The sequence below is a fragment of the Chlamydotis macqueenii genome, chromosome 8 (assembly GCF_036417535.1).
Source record: "Chlamydotis macqueenii isolate bChlMac1 chromosome 8, bChlMac1.mat, whole genome shotgun sequence".
NCBI lineage: Eukaryota > Metazoa > Chordata > Aves > Otidiformes > Otididae > Chlamydotis > Chlamydotis macqueenii.
This window is the reverse complement of record NC_141563.1, coordinates 19,280,713-19,299,719: the sequence shown is the minus strand read 5'-3', so window position 1 is coordinate 19,299,719 and position 19,007 is coordinate 19,280,713. Positions and strand designations below refer to the sequence as shown.

Sequence of the window (19,007 nt, the reverse complement as noted above, 5' to 3'; positions counted from 1 at the left end):
TGGTGCAGTGCATGAATATGTCTAAGTATTTTTCAGATTACAAGTGCAGGGAGGAAGCTACATACTTACTGCAGCCCTTGCAGTTCTGGTGTTTTTCATCTTGCGAACAAGAGTGAGATAGAAGCCAGATCCAAAACAGTTCTTCAGGAATACAGGAGAGCCTGAGCAGAAGAGTTTCCCTTGGGATATGATGGCTACTCTGTCTCCAAGGATGTCAGCCTCATCCATGTGGTGGGTTGAGAGGATGATGGTTCTGCCTAGAAGGAACAAGGAGGAATGTTCAAGGCATAGACTCTCTTTGGAATTCAAAACTGTGTTTAATTTTTTGGCAATTAACTCAGGGTTTTCTCTGCATCAGAGCCAGGTCTCAGGTTTCTCACATCCATAGGTGTCTGTTCAAAGAATCCTGTTTGCTTGTATTCATATTCCACTACTCATGACAGTTTACACAGCAGGCACATGCTGCATCTATGAGAAGTTCTAAATAAAAACGCAATAATTTCCACTCTCAAACCTGTTACCTGAGCGATATTTCAGCAGAAGATCCCAGATAGATCGCCTGGAATACGGATCAACTCCAGAAGTGGGCTCATCCAAGACTACCACTTTTGCTTCACCCACAAAAGCAATGGCAACAGACAGTTTCCTTTGCATTCCACCTACCAAAGACACATCCAGGAGTCTGAGATGAGTTACATAAATGGCAGGGATGTAATTAGCACTACTTTTCAGTGTTGAGACAAACTGATAAAAGTAAAACAAAACTCATCCTGTTTTGAACAACACCTTGTCCAAAATTTTCTTATTGTTTAAATATATTTTTCATCTATGCATTGCATTTTCTTCTTCTTGTCAGAAGTAAAAGTAGGAATATGAGATTTTCGTGTTCTCATGTGAAACTAGCCAACTTTTACAGTTGCAATCAGGGCAAAGTAGTAGAAAACACCTGATTGTTTATTCAAATCAGCTTTTGAGTCTGAAAGTGAAATGTGTTCAAATACAGTATGTGTTTTTATACCTTTACAATGAAAGAAATTACTTCTACCAAATAATACAGTATTGCAGAGTACTGATCCAAACAAAGGAGCAGCATGGTAGTATAATGATATTTCATTTGCCTCGAAGTAATAGAAAATTGTATTTGTTTTTTTTCTTACATTGACAGATTTTTTTTTTAATATATTCTCATTTAAAAATAACAGCTTTAAGTACATTTGAATTTGTTGTATATCTGTAAGAAACAGAAACTTTAGGTTGTGCCAACTTTATTATTTGTATAGCCCCATCTACTCTTCGAGAGCAAAGACCTCCCAAGTGCACAGTGATGTGTCAGAATACAGCCTCAAACATGTAATTCAAACAATAATTGCCCAAAGCCAAAGAAAAGGCTGCAGAAAAAAAGGTCTTAGAACAATCCTGTGGGCACCTGACAAATTCTGAGCCTCTTCATTCCTTTTATGAGCGAGGCCCATGTCTTCTAGCATTGTTTCCAACTCTTGCTCAGCTTCATCCCTGGGTCTCCCTTTCAGTTGAGAATAAAACAAGATGTGTTCCGCTACAGTAAGGCTGTGAAATCAGACAGAAAGGCACCAAGGCAATTTAAATGAATAAGCAGACTTTTTTTTTCCCCCCAGCAGCAATAAATTAATTCTATCTTTATCTTGCTAAAGGAAGAGGGCCTGCTTTACCCTACATCTAGATCACAGATCTTCTTTGGGATCAACGTACTTCACTCAGATGTCAAAGGCTCTTTCTCTGCCTTTTCAAAGCAGAAACTGCTACTCAACAAACAAGTACAGCAGGCATCAAGCTACCCATTTAAGGGAATAAAATGAGAACTAATATAAGCAGCTGCATTAAGGAAGAGAGTCTGCTGTTGAGATGAACACAAACTGATGGCAGTGAAGCTGGAAATCACCTGAGAAGGTAGTAAATGGTCAGATGGTAGTGCAAAATGGGTGTAAAAATATCTTCCTACTGCACTGTTGGCTCAGATTTTTTTTGCTTTAGGAGGCTTAAATTAGTGCATGAATTCCCAGGCTGAACCCCTGCTAACCTGCACTGCAATAGAAAATACCAACACCAAGATCACTGCCATTTTCCTTGGAAACTTCTTTGTTCCCAGCTAAATAATGTAGGAGATTTCTACTGCAGAAGGACAAAACCTGCCCTATGTGAATGTTAAGAGCTGGAGGAGTGCCTGTGAGATATACTGACTGCCAGCATCACAAGAGAAAAAACACAGGTTTTGAGGATGTGTCAAGCATGCAGACTGGGACCCTTATTCTTAAAGCTAGTATGGAATGATACTTACTGATTGAATAAGATGTTGTACTGAGGGCACATGCCTAATTTGTGCCGAATGGAGTCCATGTGAGTCTGAATATCCAGGCCGCCAATCAGCACAGTTCCAGAGGTGGGTGGGAAAAGGCCTGTCAGTATCGACCTGGGAAAATACAATGAGGAAATTCCTACTCTCCTATATTTCTGTGCCAGATTAGGAAGATTCGTTCCATGATTCCACTAGATGGAGCATGATGACTTCTTACTATAGGCCTTGATGAAAACAACTCTCCCTGCTCCTTGCAGAGGCGTTGGACTAGATGACCTTTAAAGCTCCCTTCCAACCCAAACTGTTCTACGATTCTATGAACTCCAGTAAAAAGCACACATAAAACCTCTTATCCTGCTACAGTGAGAATCTTGTGGATATGATAACATAATTTCTGATACACCTGTCTGTATGGTTCTGGCCTGCATTACAAAACTGTTTTAGTCAGCTACTCTGTTTCAGAGTAGTTTGTTCGCCATATTACATCACCGCTATGTACAAATGGGTCTAAAATGAAGCTCGCTAGGTCCAAGATAGAGAATAATGGTTTGAGGTCTCCAGCCATGCTGACTCATCCCCTACACCTTCATTTTCTGTAAAACGGAAGGCGGCCAAATGTTATGTTGCAAATGGGTGGAACCTATTACTAGATTTGGATAAATAATGGATTTTTCAGTTCTGAAAATTTCAAAGCAGTAGAAATTTTTGTTTTTATCAGGAGATAGAAAAACAAATTTACAAAACATTTCAGTAGATTAGAATGCTTTTCTTTTGGGTGAAACAATTTTTGGAACAATTATAAAAAAATTAAAGGCAATATAAAATACATTTGGAATAAAAGTATTTTTTAATTAAAAAAACTAAAGTGTTCTGATGGGAAACATCATAATGAAACACCTTGGTTCTTTCAACCTTTAGTGAACTTGTCACACACTCATGAAATACTTTCTTCAATTAATTCTATTTTGCCAAATAAAGTTGTACATAAAGAAAATTAAACATTTCTGAAGTCCAGCTTCCTGAGATGCTAGGGTTCTAGGACTAGGGAACTTTTAAATCTGGACATGGATCTTGCATGTATGTAACCATTTTGTCTAAAGAAGGCCTATATTTTATACTCTTTTGCACAAAGACCAAAAACAATGACTGACTTAAAGCCAGTTTGACAGAGAAACCAAGAACACGTGGAGTGTGGTAGCTTTCAAATCTTCAGCTCTTTCAGCCTGAAAATCCTTCTCCCTCTTCATCTATCAGGAGTTTGGTCATGGGAAATTAATTTTGGGAAAGAATTGCTTCCTTCTCTCTAGACTTTCACTTGTTTGTACAATGCATTGCCTCCCTCCCAGGGCTTTAGCTAATCCAGGATATTTTCTCTTTGCTGAGAGCCAGCATTTCCCTGTCTGGTAAAAGCTTGATGTCGGGCATCAAGCTAGCTGCAGGGGTGGTAGAGACCAGGGAGGGAAGAGTGAAAAGAGAAGACTGCTCCTCAGGACAGAGCAATAGAGCACTGCCCTGGATTTGCTTCTTCTAAAATACATACTTACATGGTAGTTGTCTTTCCTGCTCCATTATGACCAAGGAAGGCTGTGATTTGGCCCTCATAAAAAGTAATATTCATCCCATCTACTGCTGGCTTGGGCTTGTTTGCAAAAATCTTCACCAGGTTCTGAATGCATACTCCTGGAATCAATCCTGTTGGCTCAGGCTCAAAGAAGGTATTTACTTGAAAGGCAAGAAGTCAAGAATGAAAAAATAAAAAAAGCACGTTTTAATCCCAGTTCTGATGATGATAGATCAGTAAGTGCAGAAGCAAGAGCACATACCTAGCAAAGTACAGCATTATGTGCCAAGGACAGATTCTTCAGGCACATCAGTACCAAACTGAGGCAAGATTTCTAACTGTAGTGCAATTTCTTTAGATTGACCCACATATCAATGACAGGAAAAGCAAAGTCTAGAATTGTACCGTTTGTGGAGGGGTACCTCATTGGATCAAGTGAAGCTGAATACCCTTTCTGTTTTCATTGTGTAGCAGGAAGATTATTTGGGATTGTCGTCTGTAGATATTTAGATATGCTGAGAGTTTATATTAAACAAGCAGCAGGTTGCCTTTCTAGTCAGGCTGAAATCTGCCATTCAAATCATCTGCCCAGCTGTGCATTCTTTTACCATGATGCTTCAAAAAAACCCAACATTTGCTTTTAATCCTAGTAGGTGAAATTTACCCCCTTGCTGAGGCCAGCTCAAGACAGGCAGTACCTAACATTAGCACTACATGGGATGGCTTTCTCTCAGGATTAAAAATGCATTATTGTAAATAGTACCATCAGGATGTTTTATTGCATCAGCTTCTAGACAAAACAATCTTCCTTTGAAGTAAATTAAGCCCTTGGGCAATGTGAATTATGGGAGTTGAGAAATTTAAACTAAAGACCCTGTCCATTTTTGTTTACACAGAATGCTTAAGGCTTTGTAGAGAGGCTTGTTTTGCACTTGCAGTTTACTTAAATCGTTCAGTACCCAGCAGGCCTGTGTGGAGAGCAGCCAATGCCATCTGAGTGAAACCAGCCCCACCTCCATTAGTGGCTTGTATGACTGTAATTATAAACAATACTCAGGAAAAAGTCCCAAATACATTGTACACGAGAGAGCTGTGTATACTACAAAGCAGTTGAAAAAAAATAATCTAGAATGGGTAGCTTTATTTTAGACAAAATTATATTTATGACAAACTTTTCTTTTGGTTTGTGAAGGAATCTAGGTTCCCTTATATCTTACTGAGCCCAACACACACATCCCTGTATTTACAGAAGTCCACATGGAGTCTAGCTAGGTAATTATGCATATATTGGCACCTGAGGTACCATCCTTGGTTTCATATGTATCATGAGCTCAATTCATATTAGCCTGCAAGACTCACTGACAAGTTCTGATGCATTTTTTTTTTATTATCTCTCCCAATATTTGCTTTGCATCACCTGAAGGACATTGGTGGAAGGCTGAGCTCCCTTTTTTGTGATTCATATTTCTCTATTCTGATCCTATTCCCTCAGTGCCATTTTGGGCCATTTAGGTCTTTCTTCAGAGGTGGCAGCATTTGTGGGGTACGTGGATGGGGCTTTGGTTAAAGCTCTGCATAAAATGTACCAATTAGGACAGATTTATAGTGTGTCTGCCCTGCTCTGCTAACCTGTGCTGATACTGGACTGCACTGAAGTTAAGCTATTAGAACTACTCTCCATTTCCCATTCCATTAATCTCACATGAAGCATTAGTTCTTACATGAAGCCATTTTGGAAACTGTCCTTGAACCATACCAGGTCTGCTCTTGCCTTGTCCACATGGCTCCCAGTTCCTGTGTAGCTGGCTGAAAGGGAAGGCAAGCTTTTTTGTTCAGTAACAGGCAAAGCCCTTCCTCTGTGGCCACGGAGCAACTGGAACCTGGGAGCTGATGAGTACAGCATGACAAAGATAAGGCAGTACTAGGAGAAGATTGGCTGAAATAACCTTTGCCCTCTGCCCGTCTTTTTTCTTTTGAAGTTCTGTCCTGTTTCCATTCACCCTGAATGCATGTTTTCAGTGCCTACGTGAGGAGCTCTGATGACCCCACTTTTATCTCTAGGTTTTCAAGAGAGTCAGTGGGCTGAGAGCTGCCTGTAGGAGTTACTTTTGCTACAGAATCCACATGCATTCCTCTGAGCATCACATACAGAAAACTCCTCTGGCTTCCCACAAAAGAAGACACTGGGACTTGAAAACAAGGCAGGCCATTCAGGAATTCTTAGGTGGTGGCTAATGTCAGCATCAGAAAAGGCTGCAGACAGGCACACAGAGCACTTCAGATAACTCCCTTTGATATCTCCAGCCTTTCCCTACAGATGCGAGACACACTAAAGATAGGCAAAAAAAAAAAAGGGGGGGGGGGGCGGGTGTGGAGCTAGCCGGCAAGAACATTCCTCTCAGCATAAGTACTTTTACTGAAGTCATAACTGTTTAATTCCAAGAAGTCAATGTCTCTCTGAGGCTTCCCCTAGCGTGAACACTAACTTGCCACAGAAACAGCTTGCATTTGCACGATGAAAAACAAGATACAGAGCTCTTCTGGAAGGCAGCTCTCTTATGCATGGTGGCTAAAATACTCTAAGTGATTGTGAATGGAGAGGAATCAGTAAGAGGGTAGCTGGGGGAGTCAGTGCCTTTTCTGAGCTCAGCTCTAGCAGTCGCATGCTATTCTCTAGCCTAATGGGCTCTTGCAGTTTCACTCCAATCACTCCTAGTTTGTTATGAAGTTCAATGAGTATAGTATCTCAGAAGTACTCAGGTTTCTCTCTCTCCTTACTATTAATTTCATCTTTGTCCTGGACATCTGTCTTAGGCTTCCCCTGCTCGCCGGGTTCTTTTTCTCGTTTGTGTTTACATTGTTTGTTTTTACCATCCTTATCCCCCTGGTTGTCACTCTTTTCTTCTGGCTTTTCAAATTCTTCAGATTTCTTTGTTCCGCTTTCATTTTTTTCCCCTTCCATGGCGTTTTGATCCACACAGCCTTCTGACTCTGGACTTTTTTCTATAGAAACCAAAAGTAACCAACATTTAATGAACCAAAATTTAACTTCCTCTTATCGCTGAAGATGCTTTGAGGAAAAGGAGGTAGTCCTAAGCTTTGAGCTCTCCAAGAGTATTAATCATCAGTGCTTTACTCAGGTTAGGAACTCCACACTCAAAGCCATTTAGCTTAAAATCTGCTTCACAGTGTCAAGAACAGATATTTAAGGAAGACGACTGACAATTTTCCAATTAGACTCAGAGTAGAAGATCCTGACTAATATTAGGTATATACTTTATATTTTGTCCATGCAGCGCTAGACCAAATTCTTCACCACATGAAGAGAAAGGCCATATAAACATTTCCCAGACTTACAGGGAGTAAGAGGAAATAAAACAAAACAAAGAGGTTAAATGAAAAGCAAACTGCTAAACTGCTACTTCGATTAAGAGACTAGCTCCAGGCTGGAGTGAATGAGTTAGTCTTAACTTTTGTACAAGAATTTCTGGCTTTCCAATTTGTTCTTAGACCTTGCTGCCATGAAGGAAAACAGTCACATAAAATCACTAATGGTGACAGGCTTGAAGCAGGAAAAACAGTGATGTAAGAAGATGGAGTCCCTGAAGGAACTGTTTACACAACACAAATTCAAGCTGGTAGCCTAGAGTGCAACTACCACAGTTGCAATTTATCAGATGGCCTAGGAGTTAATTTTGTTGTGAAATTTCACTATATCTTTCTGCTATAAGAAATTTTAGCCCATAAAACTGTATAAGACTACCCGATGCACAAATAGCAACATAAACAAGTTCATCGTGTCACCTAAAATGGCAAAGTACAGAACGCCATAGCACACTGATAGAAGTAAATTTTTTAAGTACTAAGTTAATTTATTAGTTTAGCTTAATTTTCAGCTGTGCATTTACATTATCTGACATTTTGTTATCCAACACATTAACCAGTTACAGTAAATTAAGAAAATGTTTAGTATTACCCTTGAAGGAAAGATAATATGAGTTGAGAAAATTTCTACAGTTGTTCATGTAAGCTGAGGCACTGAAGAGTCTTAGCTCTTCAAAGAGGTAAGAATCACATGCCTCCTAAAAAGGAATTAACCAGAGATGACCTTTCCAACTGCCCCTCCTTGAAAAAAAACTAAGGCAACGCTTTGTAGAAGAGAGGAGGAAATAAGTATCAGCACACTCAAGCTAGCTGAGATAATAATGGAATAATTTAGACCAGAAGGGACTTCCAAAGACCAATTCAGGGTCAATTCAGACTACAGTGACTATCTCCAGAAATGGAAGCTTCCACAACCTTTCTGAGCAATCTGTTCCAGTGCTCTAACTCCCTTCATAATAAATTAATTTTTTCTTATATTGAATCAGAATTTCTGTTTTCCAACTTATATCCACTGCCTCTCATGCTGCCACCAGGCACATCTGAAAAGTCTAGCTCTATCTTAGCTTTCTCTCTTAAGGCTGAGCAGATCCAACTCTCTCAGCATCTCCTCATATGTGATATGCTCTAGCTCCTAATTAACTTGCTGGCTTTTTACTGAGCTCTCTCCAGTAACTCTGTATCTTCATTTCAATAAGGATCCCCAAACTGGACAACTCCAGATGTAGTCTCACAAGTGCTGACTGGAAGGGAAGAATCACTTCCCTTGAACCGATGGCTATATTCTTGCTAATAAAGTTGAGGATGCATCTAGTCATCTTGGCTACACAGGCACACTTAACCGCTCACGTTCAGCATGTCAGCTGGACCTTTGCTACAAAGCTGCCTGCCAGCTAGGTGGTGGCCAGTCTGTATCATCCTGCGGCGTTATTCTATTCCAGGCACGGTGTTATGCATTTACTTTTGTTGAACTCCATGAGGTTCCTAGAAAGCCATTTCTCCAGCCTGTTGAGGTCCCTCTGCAGAGCTGCCCTGCACTCCACTGTTCACTCCAATTTGATATCTTTCACAAACTTGCTCATGATACCCTATATCCCATCGTTCAGGCTGTTAATAAAGTCATTAAATAGTATTAAGTCTGGTGTTAGTCTCTGCCACTAATAACTGGTCCCCAGCAGCTCAGTCCATTTTCTACCCACATTAGTGTTCACTCGAGAGCCTGTATCTCATCAATTTGGCTATCAGAATACTATGCAAATCCATGATAAGGCCCTTGCTGAGGTCAAGTTAAATGGCATCCACTGCTCTCCCTTCGTCCATTGATCCTTGTATTTGGAATATATTAAAGAACATACATAACTTCTGAGGCATTAAGACAACCAGAAAATTGATTTAATTTCTACTACATTTAGGCTTAAGCTAAATAAATATAAAATGTTAAAATCCTGTAAGTAATTGTGCTCCAAATCCGAGATATTCAAAGGAGCTCTGGTGCAGGATATGCCCAAATTCCACAAAAAGACAGTGAGACGCAGTGGCTGACATCTTATCCAGGTCTTCGGAAATTTTCTATTCATCTATAAACATACTTCAAGTCCTCCTTTGGCTCTTTTCTCTTTCTTCCTATACAGTCAAATTCTAATCTGCTGCGCAGCACTTGCCAAGCTGAAGCAGGTAATAGACTCCATAATATCTAGACAAGCCTTTACTGTTCTGAATACCCTCACAGCAAGTCTAAAGGAAAACATGTTAATTCCCTCAAAACGCACCAGAAGGCAGAGCCTCTTCACAAAAAACCAACGTTACAACCTCCTCTTTTCTGATCAAAACACGTGAGCAGTGAGTGTATTATCATCGTGTCCACAGAAAGGATTAAGTCCCTCCTGGTTTATAGGTATCACCCTGAGATGAGACTGCCTTGTCAGCAGTCTAATGAAGGGTAAGGATGGTAACGAGAAGACTGAAAAAAATATTTCTTCATTTGTCATTTTGATTGGTTTCACTGTTGCCTTGTAAATTTAAGATAGATTTCAAAACACCACCTTCAGCAAGCCTCTGTTCCAGGCATTTATCATCACTCTGCACTAATTCCTTTTCAAATACAATCACCCACATGTTGTTCTTAACTACTCCAGTACGAATGCACTGAAAAAAAATCCGCAAAAGCAGGACTTCTGCACTCATTCAAGTTGGTCCAAGGGTGGCATCAATTTTGATCTTGCCTAAAACCTCAAAATAAACAGACTTAAACTAGTGTCAAACTAGATAGAAAATACCAGGTTTAGAAAGATGAGGGAGCCTCAGTGTAAATAAGATCAACATTGTATTTCATTTTGACTCATTTAATAAAGGCCGTGTTGGGCAATAAGAACTCCTTGAAAAGATTTTGGTTAAAGAGTAGGAGTTTGATGTTGCTTATTAACCCATGCTTTAAAGGCTCTCAGATGGGACAGTGGCTCATCTCTAATAACAGCAGGCCACTCCAAGTTCAAAGGCACCTGCTGAGATTCCCAGTGTATGGCTGTCTCTAATCTTTGCAGCAGCTCAGGTAATGAAAATGTTATGCAGTCACCTCTAAGTGGATCAGTGGTTTTGAAGTTATTTCTAAACACCAAAGTTTTAAAAGAACTCACCGTCAGCAGTTGCTGTTTTCTCAGCTTTTGGGTTTCCAGAGCCAAGCCAGTAAGATTCCTGTACAGGGAAATACCAAGGCTGTGGTAGCCCATAGTCCCCTAAACCAAAAATAAACAGGTAAAGTGCACTTCATAAACACATTCCTCAGTGGGCACAAATTCATCTAGGCAAAGTCTGAGCTATAATTATAAACACTTGCAGTCCTAGTGTTGTGTATTGGAAGGTTAATCCATCCACCAAGTACCTGACAGAACATATTTTGTTTGCAGATTTTTCTTTTGTTTTTGAAAGGAGCAAAATATTAATAAAATATTTTATCTGATTTGCCTTAACTTTTCTTAAGTAGAATATGGTTTAATTACAGAATGAAGCTACTTCCTGCATGGGGACAATTTGAATCCTCACCAACCAGGCAGCAACTGCCAACCAACACCTTGATTCCTTAAGATGGGATCCTAGCCTCACTCAGGGATTTTCTTTTAAGGCCCACTTAATACTTGAGATTTGTAATGAGTTAAAAGCTTATTATATTTAAACTTATTACCCTGGGCCTGAATTCACAACTTGCAATGACAGAAGAGACTCTAGCTGTTATTTCAGCACACAGCCTTGCAGGAAAAGTGACAACAGAGTAATCCTTTTCTTAAGCAGAAATGGGCTTTTTTTGGTCACAGGTTAATTCTGTTTTGAAAAGAGAAAGTACAATAACATTACCAGTTCTTGTCAGGCCAGACCGGAGTTAGTGCAAGTCAACAGTACTTTCCTGGATTAGATTGATTTATAGAATGCAGGGATTTGAGCTGCTATGTTTAAAACTGACATCCTTGTAAACCCAGATGTTCTTGGCCTACTTATTCAAAATAAGCAAAGGGAATTTGTGATGTTCACTGAAAGATGTTTTTTTCTGTATTGAAAACCACTGTTTATGAAAGTGTCTGCTTATTTCTGACTTAACAAAAATACCCTGTATGTCAGGCAACCACTTGTACTCCCATTAAGGCAAATAAACACTGGCTCCACCCATAAGCAGTTTGCCTTGCACTTGTTACAGACTGGATCATAACCATTTGAAGCTGGTGGCTAAAACAACTGCTTCTCACCCAGGACGAATTGCAAAACCCAAATGAACTCCATTATGGAGCAGAACGCTCAAACAGCTGAAGGACCAGTGTGCCAATGGGTGGCTGGCTGCAGAGAAAACTTCAGCAGGAGCTGAACCATATGGTTCAAAGGATTATCCAGGGAACTCATATAGTAACCTCAAAGACTACAGCATTGATTTGGTAAGCCTGCATGTGTGTGACAGAGAAGTGCTACAAGAAATTCCACAGAAACAGAGGAGCAGAAAGCCAAGGAGACACTCAGAGCAAATATTGGGAGGTATTGAAGCTAATGAATAGAAGCCCTGAAATGCATTTATTTTGTGCAAAGTGCTGGCTGAAAGAAACAACTTGGATCTGTGAGCAAAGAAACTCCTGTTGTTTAATTCCTGCTGTGCTCACGGAAATAGTACATTGTCCATTCTTTTTTAAATAAACAGAGTTGCAACACAAACTTCTTCAAAGAGGAACTTTCAGGAAAGTTACTGCAAATCAGCTGTGACAATAAGTATGTTAAAATTGCATTAAACTTCTTTGTGAGGACACATTTCTTAAAAAATGAGAGGGCATTAATTTGGTGTAGCATAGCTCACTTTGGGAGGGACACAAACAAAGCAGACCTAAGGTCATACTTGAATTTTAAAGCAAAATATCCTCTGACAGATCTAAAATGACATAAGAAAATTATCTTTTCTTGATTTGGATTAACTATCATAAGTGATGTGTGCAGACAAGAACCATCTTACCATCATTAATTTTCCTTCATAGCTAGAAAATCTGCTAGATCTCAAATTCCAAGTAACTACTCAAGCGAAAAAAAAGTATATAAAGCCATCTGCCAACAAACATATTCTGGAACTGCAGTTCACATGTGGGAGCAATAAATTAATGAAAAGAAGGCTCACTTGCTTGTACAGCATAAGAGTTTACTTTTTTCTTTATATTGTAACAATATTCAATAAGAAGCAAGATAACCATTTAAGCTACAAGGACAAGCCATTTTCTCACAAGAAAGTTCCCAAACTTTGTAATTGATAACAAAGAAAGTCCTTTTGTGAATTCTCAGTAGAACCAAGATTCCCATTTAGAAATAAAATAAATCCGCACAGGAACTTTCACAGATGTCTAGGACACAGAATATGTCTCAGGAAATAGTACCATCCTTTAAGAAATAGTTTGCCTAATATGGCCATAGTATATACATGAACTAGAACTGTTATTTCTTTATTTAAAAAAAAAAAAAATAAAATTCCCACTAGAAGTGGTGGAAAGTTCTCAAAAGAAAAATATGTACACAAATTGGCTTTTAACAGATTATATTTTTATAGATTTATTGCCTATTTACATTTTTGAACAGGACCAGAATTTGCATCCTCCTCCTCACTCTTTCCTCCTTTTCCATGCTTTTCAGGACTAAAATAGGGGAAAGGAAAAAGAAAGAGAGAAAAGTGGAAGTCCTTAATACACCAGTGATGCTATATATATATATATATATATATATATATATATATACACACACACACACTGGATAAGACTTATGGTCTACAATGTCAAATATCCTTTTTCTGACAGAGAAAAGAAACTGATTAGACTAACATAGTTTACACAACAACTACAAGTACTTTGTATGAATAAGAAATTGACTTACCTGGAAAAACATTATCAAGATACCAAGAAAGTATTCCATAGAGAAAAGCATCTAAAAGCATCATTTTAATGGAAAAAAGAAAACTATATTCATCTCCTTCCAAGGGGCTGGTTCTGATGTTACCCCACTGTAGGCCAAGACCTTGCTCTTCATAGCGTGACAAGTATTCTGTACCGAAACCAAAAGCTACTTGAGAAAGCAAACTCTGGAACAAAGGAAAAATTACATTCAACTCAGAGAGAGGGATATTTGGTAAAGCAAGCATAGAAAAGACAACCTTTACAGACTGGATTTCAAAACTTCATAATGCCTAACAAATGATCAGGGAAAAGTGGTTTCACTTTTTTATTGGACTAGGATGTTTAATCCTCCGCACTGTGGCAATTCCAAGAAGTATTTAGCCAAAATAGACTGAATTCAACTTTGGCTGTACTTTCTCTAGCTACTAGGCAACCTTCACAGCTTGTTTTTTTCCATTAATGTCTCTGTTCAGAAAATACTACAGATGCATCTAGAAGTTTGCAGTGTACACCTTTGCCCATCGTGGAGAAACAAAATATTCCCTGAGTAACAAGACAGAAAATACACCAGATGCTCACGATAAGGAAAACCACAACCAGCCCCTCCCCTGATGTGTCTGCCTCCTGGTTTTCACACAACAGACTAACAAACCAGTATAGTATCCAAACATCCTCTTCAATGTTGCATTGTAAAAACAGAGTAAGTAGTGATATAGTGCTGTTTCACAGGATATGTAATTCAGCCAGGAATGACAAACCTTAGGAAAATGAGAGGACTAGAGGGATCCCAACAGCAACTCTTAGTGAGGCATTATCATCCTGTGCTAAGTAAAAAATGTTTGGTTTTCAGCAATGCAATCATTGTTCAATTACTTTACTTGTCCTTAAAAATTTTTATTTTTCCTTCAGGCCCCCTAACACATGCACACCCTGCCCCTAATCATCCCTTGCAATCAGCTGCTCTTTAGAGACTAACCTTTAAACAACAAATATAAGACCAAACGTATCAGGAATAGAGAAAAATATTCATGACCTCTGGTCAGCAAATATCCTTTCTTACATGGATGGCTCCTCCTTCATTTTAGGGTGAGAAAAGAGTTGTCTTTATGCTTAAACTGTATTCTAGTCTCAAGATTTCTTCCCAAACTGGAATCTGTCAGAGGCAAACTCTCTACCCATTTCCTGACTTAATTACAGGATCAAGTTTTGCACTTTATTGCCTTAATCGGTAGAACTAAAGGCGGTATATACAACATCTGTATAGTACATCAGTTAAGAAAGCAGATTCATAGCCATATTTACACTTAGTTATAGCTTTTAAAGTGTTTTGTTCTATTTTTCTTTTTTTTCATTAGACTTCCCAGTGCAAGAAGAGAAGACAGTACTTCTCTTTTACCTAGCTTGTTAGAATGCTCAGCAAAGATGGGGAGACAGGATTCAAAACTGCTTCCCATCCTGATTCATTGGGCAACAGAAAATCAGTCTAAACAATTTTGTGAGTTCACAGTTCCATTTCAAAAAACAGCAAGAAGTTTCCAGCTGCACTGAATTGTTAAGTATCTTACCTATAATGGAAGAGAGGTAACAAGGAAGCACTGCATGGAGAATGTCTACAACCTCTTAGAATATATTTCTCAGAGCTTTAGCACTTGGATTCAAATCCTAACTCTATGTCCAGGTAAAGAAGGAATGTGAACCTGAGGTCTTCTCATCCTTGGATATCACCCTGTTAACTAGGTTATAGCACATGAGAAAGATAATGTCCCCATTTTTTGAATTGCCTTCATATTTATTAAACATACCAGAAGTTAAATTTGCTTTGACTTATAAATAAGTGTTCAAAACTTTTTTTTAACATTATACTGATTTCCTAGTGTTCAAAAAGTAAAATAAATTTTACTGAATTTTCTAGAAGTCATGAAAATATCTCTTGGTCACTAGGCTCACTAAAGGCTTATTCACTTGCAATCCTTAATTATTTGAGAGAGATTCAGAGGTCTCCCTCTCTGAACCAAAAAAGCAGAAAGGAAGAGGTGTGGAATGCTTTGTTACTCACATATGCACAGTGAGAAGGGCAGCTAAAATTTAAATCCAAAGACACCATACAACCAGTGAAATGCTTACTGCTAGGATCTTCAGATTAACAGTCATGCGGTCTTGCCAGACAAAGCAGACAATGTGGGGCAGGTACAAGGTGAAGTAGATGACTCCACTGCAGGCAGCTGCCAGATTTGCTTTGGAGAAGAAGGTGCTGAACAAGAAACACTGCATTATGGTGGCTGTGGTGAATGTCAGTAGGAACAGAAAGAAGAGAAGTGGATTGCTATACTGTAGTACTTGTCCACACTGCAAGCAAAAGAAAAACAGAAAAATTTAGAAGTATTGCCACTTTCTAAACTACCAGAAAAGGTCAGAATTGTGATTGACATGTAACCTGTAATAAGTCAGTCTTTCTTATCTGACTTCTACCTTTCCTAGGCAGTAATGTTTCAACACCTGAGGTCATTACAATAACAAATCCTTTATCTAATTTTATCCCTGCTCCTGGATTGTGACTTCAGGTTAGTACAATACAGTTCATATTCATATTTGATGACTGAATTAAGATAATAACTGATTGAAAATAGACATACTGCCTCTGTCTTAAGAAGCAAATGATTCCAAGCAAGATGTGCCTACTTGGAAATTCATACATTTTAAATAAATCTATTTGAACTATCATAATAATTTTCCTTTGATCTCTTCTCTTCTCCTCAGTTCACTTGCTCGATGTGCAGGAAAGACAATGTAAGGAAGCCTGACAAAATGCATTTTAAATAAAAAAACAACAGGAAAATTATAAAGTTTCTGCACCTAAATGATGTTCAAATTCCAGAAGGGTATTACAGCTGAGGAATCCAAGTGCAGTTTGTCAGAGATCCTCGTGTACTAACTAACCTACTGGGTGAACTTTCATTGACCTTTCTTCCTTAGAGCTTTTGTAGATTAAACGCTCCCTCTCTTAGAAGAAGAGCATGGACTGCTGCTGATCGTGTATTTACTCCTAAAATACAGTGCTGAGGCCCATCCCACTGGGCCTCTGCGATGGATATCTTTATCAAGAGGGATACAATCTCTCGTAAGAATGTATTTACAAAGGTCCCTCACACCAGCATAGTGAAATCCAGGAAAGGAAGTGAATTACACGTATAAGCACATTCCTCTCTGGTATTAACTACCTCCTGATTTTTAATTAAAGCAGTGTAGCAAATAAAGTAAGCTTTCTCTATCCACCCAAGCTGTAATGGAACCGCAAGGAACTACAACAACTCATCAGGGTAAGCTGACAAGAAAGAGCAGACTGAACTCTAACTATGCATTTATACCAATACCAGTTCCCCACATCACAAAAGATGCAAGGGCATTCTTCCTTATCAAAATTCTACAGATTTATATATCTAAATATAGCAGGTAGGAGGAGCTTAGTTCTCAGGTAACAGAGATAACAGATAGTCCTTAGAGACAACATCCAAATTGTCCTGAAAAGTTACAAAAATTACAGCAATTCTGAGTCACAGAACCAAAAGGTTTGGGTTTTTTTTTCCAGGCTGTCCTGAAAGTTCTGTCCCTGCAGTCTCTTCTTCCATTGAAATAGCGGCATAATTTCTGAGCAGGCAATCATGCAATATTATAATGTAATCACATATAGTGAATTACAAGAATAAAATTCTTCTTATTATGATCCCTTCTATTTAAAGTAACAATTATAATTTATTGGGAGATCTACCTCTGTCTACAGGAAATACAATATACAGAGCAATCAGCTTGATGTATTGTTCTGTGGGGGATCTCACAATAAATCTTACTAGTGAATCTATCTGTCTGTCTCTGCCAAGTGCTGATGTGTCATGAGGTCTGCTTAGAAGAATGTGCCTGCTACGCGCTGTGATCAGAACCGGCCACCAGCCATTCACATCTCCCTATGAATGGCTACTGTTCTTTCTCAACGGCAAACTGGTATCTGCAGTGCAAACACGACAGAGTTTGAGAGGGGCAATCCTTACCATAATCAGCGCTGTGAGAAGGAACGTGCTCACAGCCATCATGATGAAGCTGTCTAGGAACCAAGTGCACCAAATCACCCCATTAGTTATACCCCTGTTCTTCATAGCCTCTTTCAGACGCATTTCTTTCTCCAGCACTATACTCTTCACAGTCATGGAAACGGAATATATCCAAGCCAGCACCATGAAGATGGGAAAGGCGCGGTTTAAGGTGATCATGAAGCTACCAAAGCAAGAAGGGACAAATTAATTAAATTTAGGAAAAACAGAGAAATATTGAGATGAAAAGCAAAAACAGAAAAGAAAATGAGTGGGGAAGAATGCATTTGTTACACAGAGGACTGGAAATTCTCAGTCTAGACATCAGTTACACATTGCTAGCAAACTTCACAAGTGACCTAAATGTTAATGAACAGGTTGCTGTACTCCTGTGAGACAGATAAATGTTATTTCTATTTTACAGAGAGGTTCTAAGGGTTACTGAAGGCTACAAAACATGGTGGCTTATGAAAATACATCTCTCTTCACATTGAATTGCCATAGTGCTTCACTTTACTATGAAGTACAAGTAACATTTTAAGACATAGGCTAACATTAAGAGCTTGGGAATGTCACTGTCTTTTTATGCTCCCAAGATTCACTGGCAAAAAAAAAAACCCCAAAATTAAACAAATTAAGCATTAAAAGCATCAGATGCTGCCAGTAAGGCTGCTGAAATTCATCAAAACCATGACTCAGGGAATGCACTGGGACTGTCCCACATAGTACCACTTCCCAACCAGCAGTGCTGGGACAGGCTGCTGAGGGTGGCCCTTCATGTACTGTGATGAAGGTGCTGCTCCTTTTCTCCGTCCATCCCCCGCCGACTGTATGGCTGCTCAGCCCTGGCAGATGCTCCTTGGTGAAAGCACTGCCCAAAGTGTGTTGCCAGGGTGAGAAAGAGATTTGGGTGTGAAAAAGCTGAAAACATTTTATATACATTTGGGATTGCAGTTTTTCAACGAAATTACCTTGAAAATCAAATGGATTTGATTCTTTAAAGGCTAAAAAGCTTAGAGCTGCTAAAAACAAAAAAAAAAAAAAGAGAAAAAAACCTTCATCTTCCTAAATCTGAGCCCTACAGAACTACATTTTTTGCATTATGCTATCCTAGCAACTCCATTATCAAAACAAATGGAAAATCTTCAAAGTTTCACCAAAAATTCCTGAAGAGCAATCCGGGCTGCTGAATCAAAGCCATGGTGTAGCGGAATGGCCTGAGGTACACTGGGTTTTGCCTGTTGGTGGACACATGTAACCCAGCATTAGGCCATGCGTAGCACAGCATTCATGTTTACCATGGGAATGCACTTGCCTCACTTGCGCAGGCTCACTGCAGAGGCCATCCTGGGTTTGGGTATCAGCCCTGAACTGTGAGTGGCTGCTGCAGGCTTCAGAGAACTTTTGCACAGATGGGGTTTCTGCCTCACAGTATTCTCAGTGGGTAGGAAATAAAACAGCAGGCTTGCCAGGGTGACTTTTGTCATACTAACAGGACAGTTGCAGTAACACAGACTGCAATATTGGAACAGGCACACTGTGAACAGGGAAGAGGCACCACTAAAATCTGGAGCACATGTGCTGGTTCAGGTGGTGCTACTGGGAGTCTCAGAATCCACAGCTCCTCTCCTCCATGTAGCCATGAAATTTCCACACCGAGGAGCACAGTCCCTTTCCGTTTTCATTACGGAGCAACGAACCACCTCCTTCTCCTTAAGCTTCCTTATTCTGCTCTTCACCAGGGAAAG

At 39.3% G+C, this 19,007-nt stretch overlaps 1 protein-coding gene across 2 annotated transcripts in view; it reads right to left on the bottom strand.

The window, feature by feature from the left end:
* The window catches only part of ABCA4 (ATP binding cassette subfamily A member 4), a 78,050-nt gene that overhangs the window by 27,340 nt on the left and 31,703 nt on the right, over window positions 1–19,007 (bottom strand). For both annotated transcript variants that reach the window (XM_086752924.1, XM_086752925.1), the window contains exons 14-23: window positions 17,221–17,443; window positions 15,302–15,523; window positions 13,158–13,362; window positions 10,409–10,507; window positions 6,672–6,896; window positions 3,877–4,054; window positions 2,315–2,446; window positions 1,427–1,566; window positions 522–659; window positions 70–257 (exon numbers count right to left, since the gene is read on the bottom strand). In XM_086752924.1, the coding sequence (XP_086609050.1) occupies window positions 70–257; window positions 522–659; window positions 1,427–1,566; window positions 2,315–2,446; window positions 3,877–4,054; window positions 6,672–6,896; window positions 10,409–10,507; window positions 13,158–13,362; window positions 15,302–15,523; window positions 17,221–17,443 (1,750 nt within the window). The remainder of the gene's footprint in view (window positions 1–69; window positions 258–521; window positions 660–1,426; window positions 1,567–2,314; window positions 2,447–3,876; window positions 4,055–6,671; window positions 6,897–10,408; window positions 10,508–13,157; window positions 13,363–15,301; window positions 15,524–17,220; window positions 17,444–19,007) is intronic.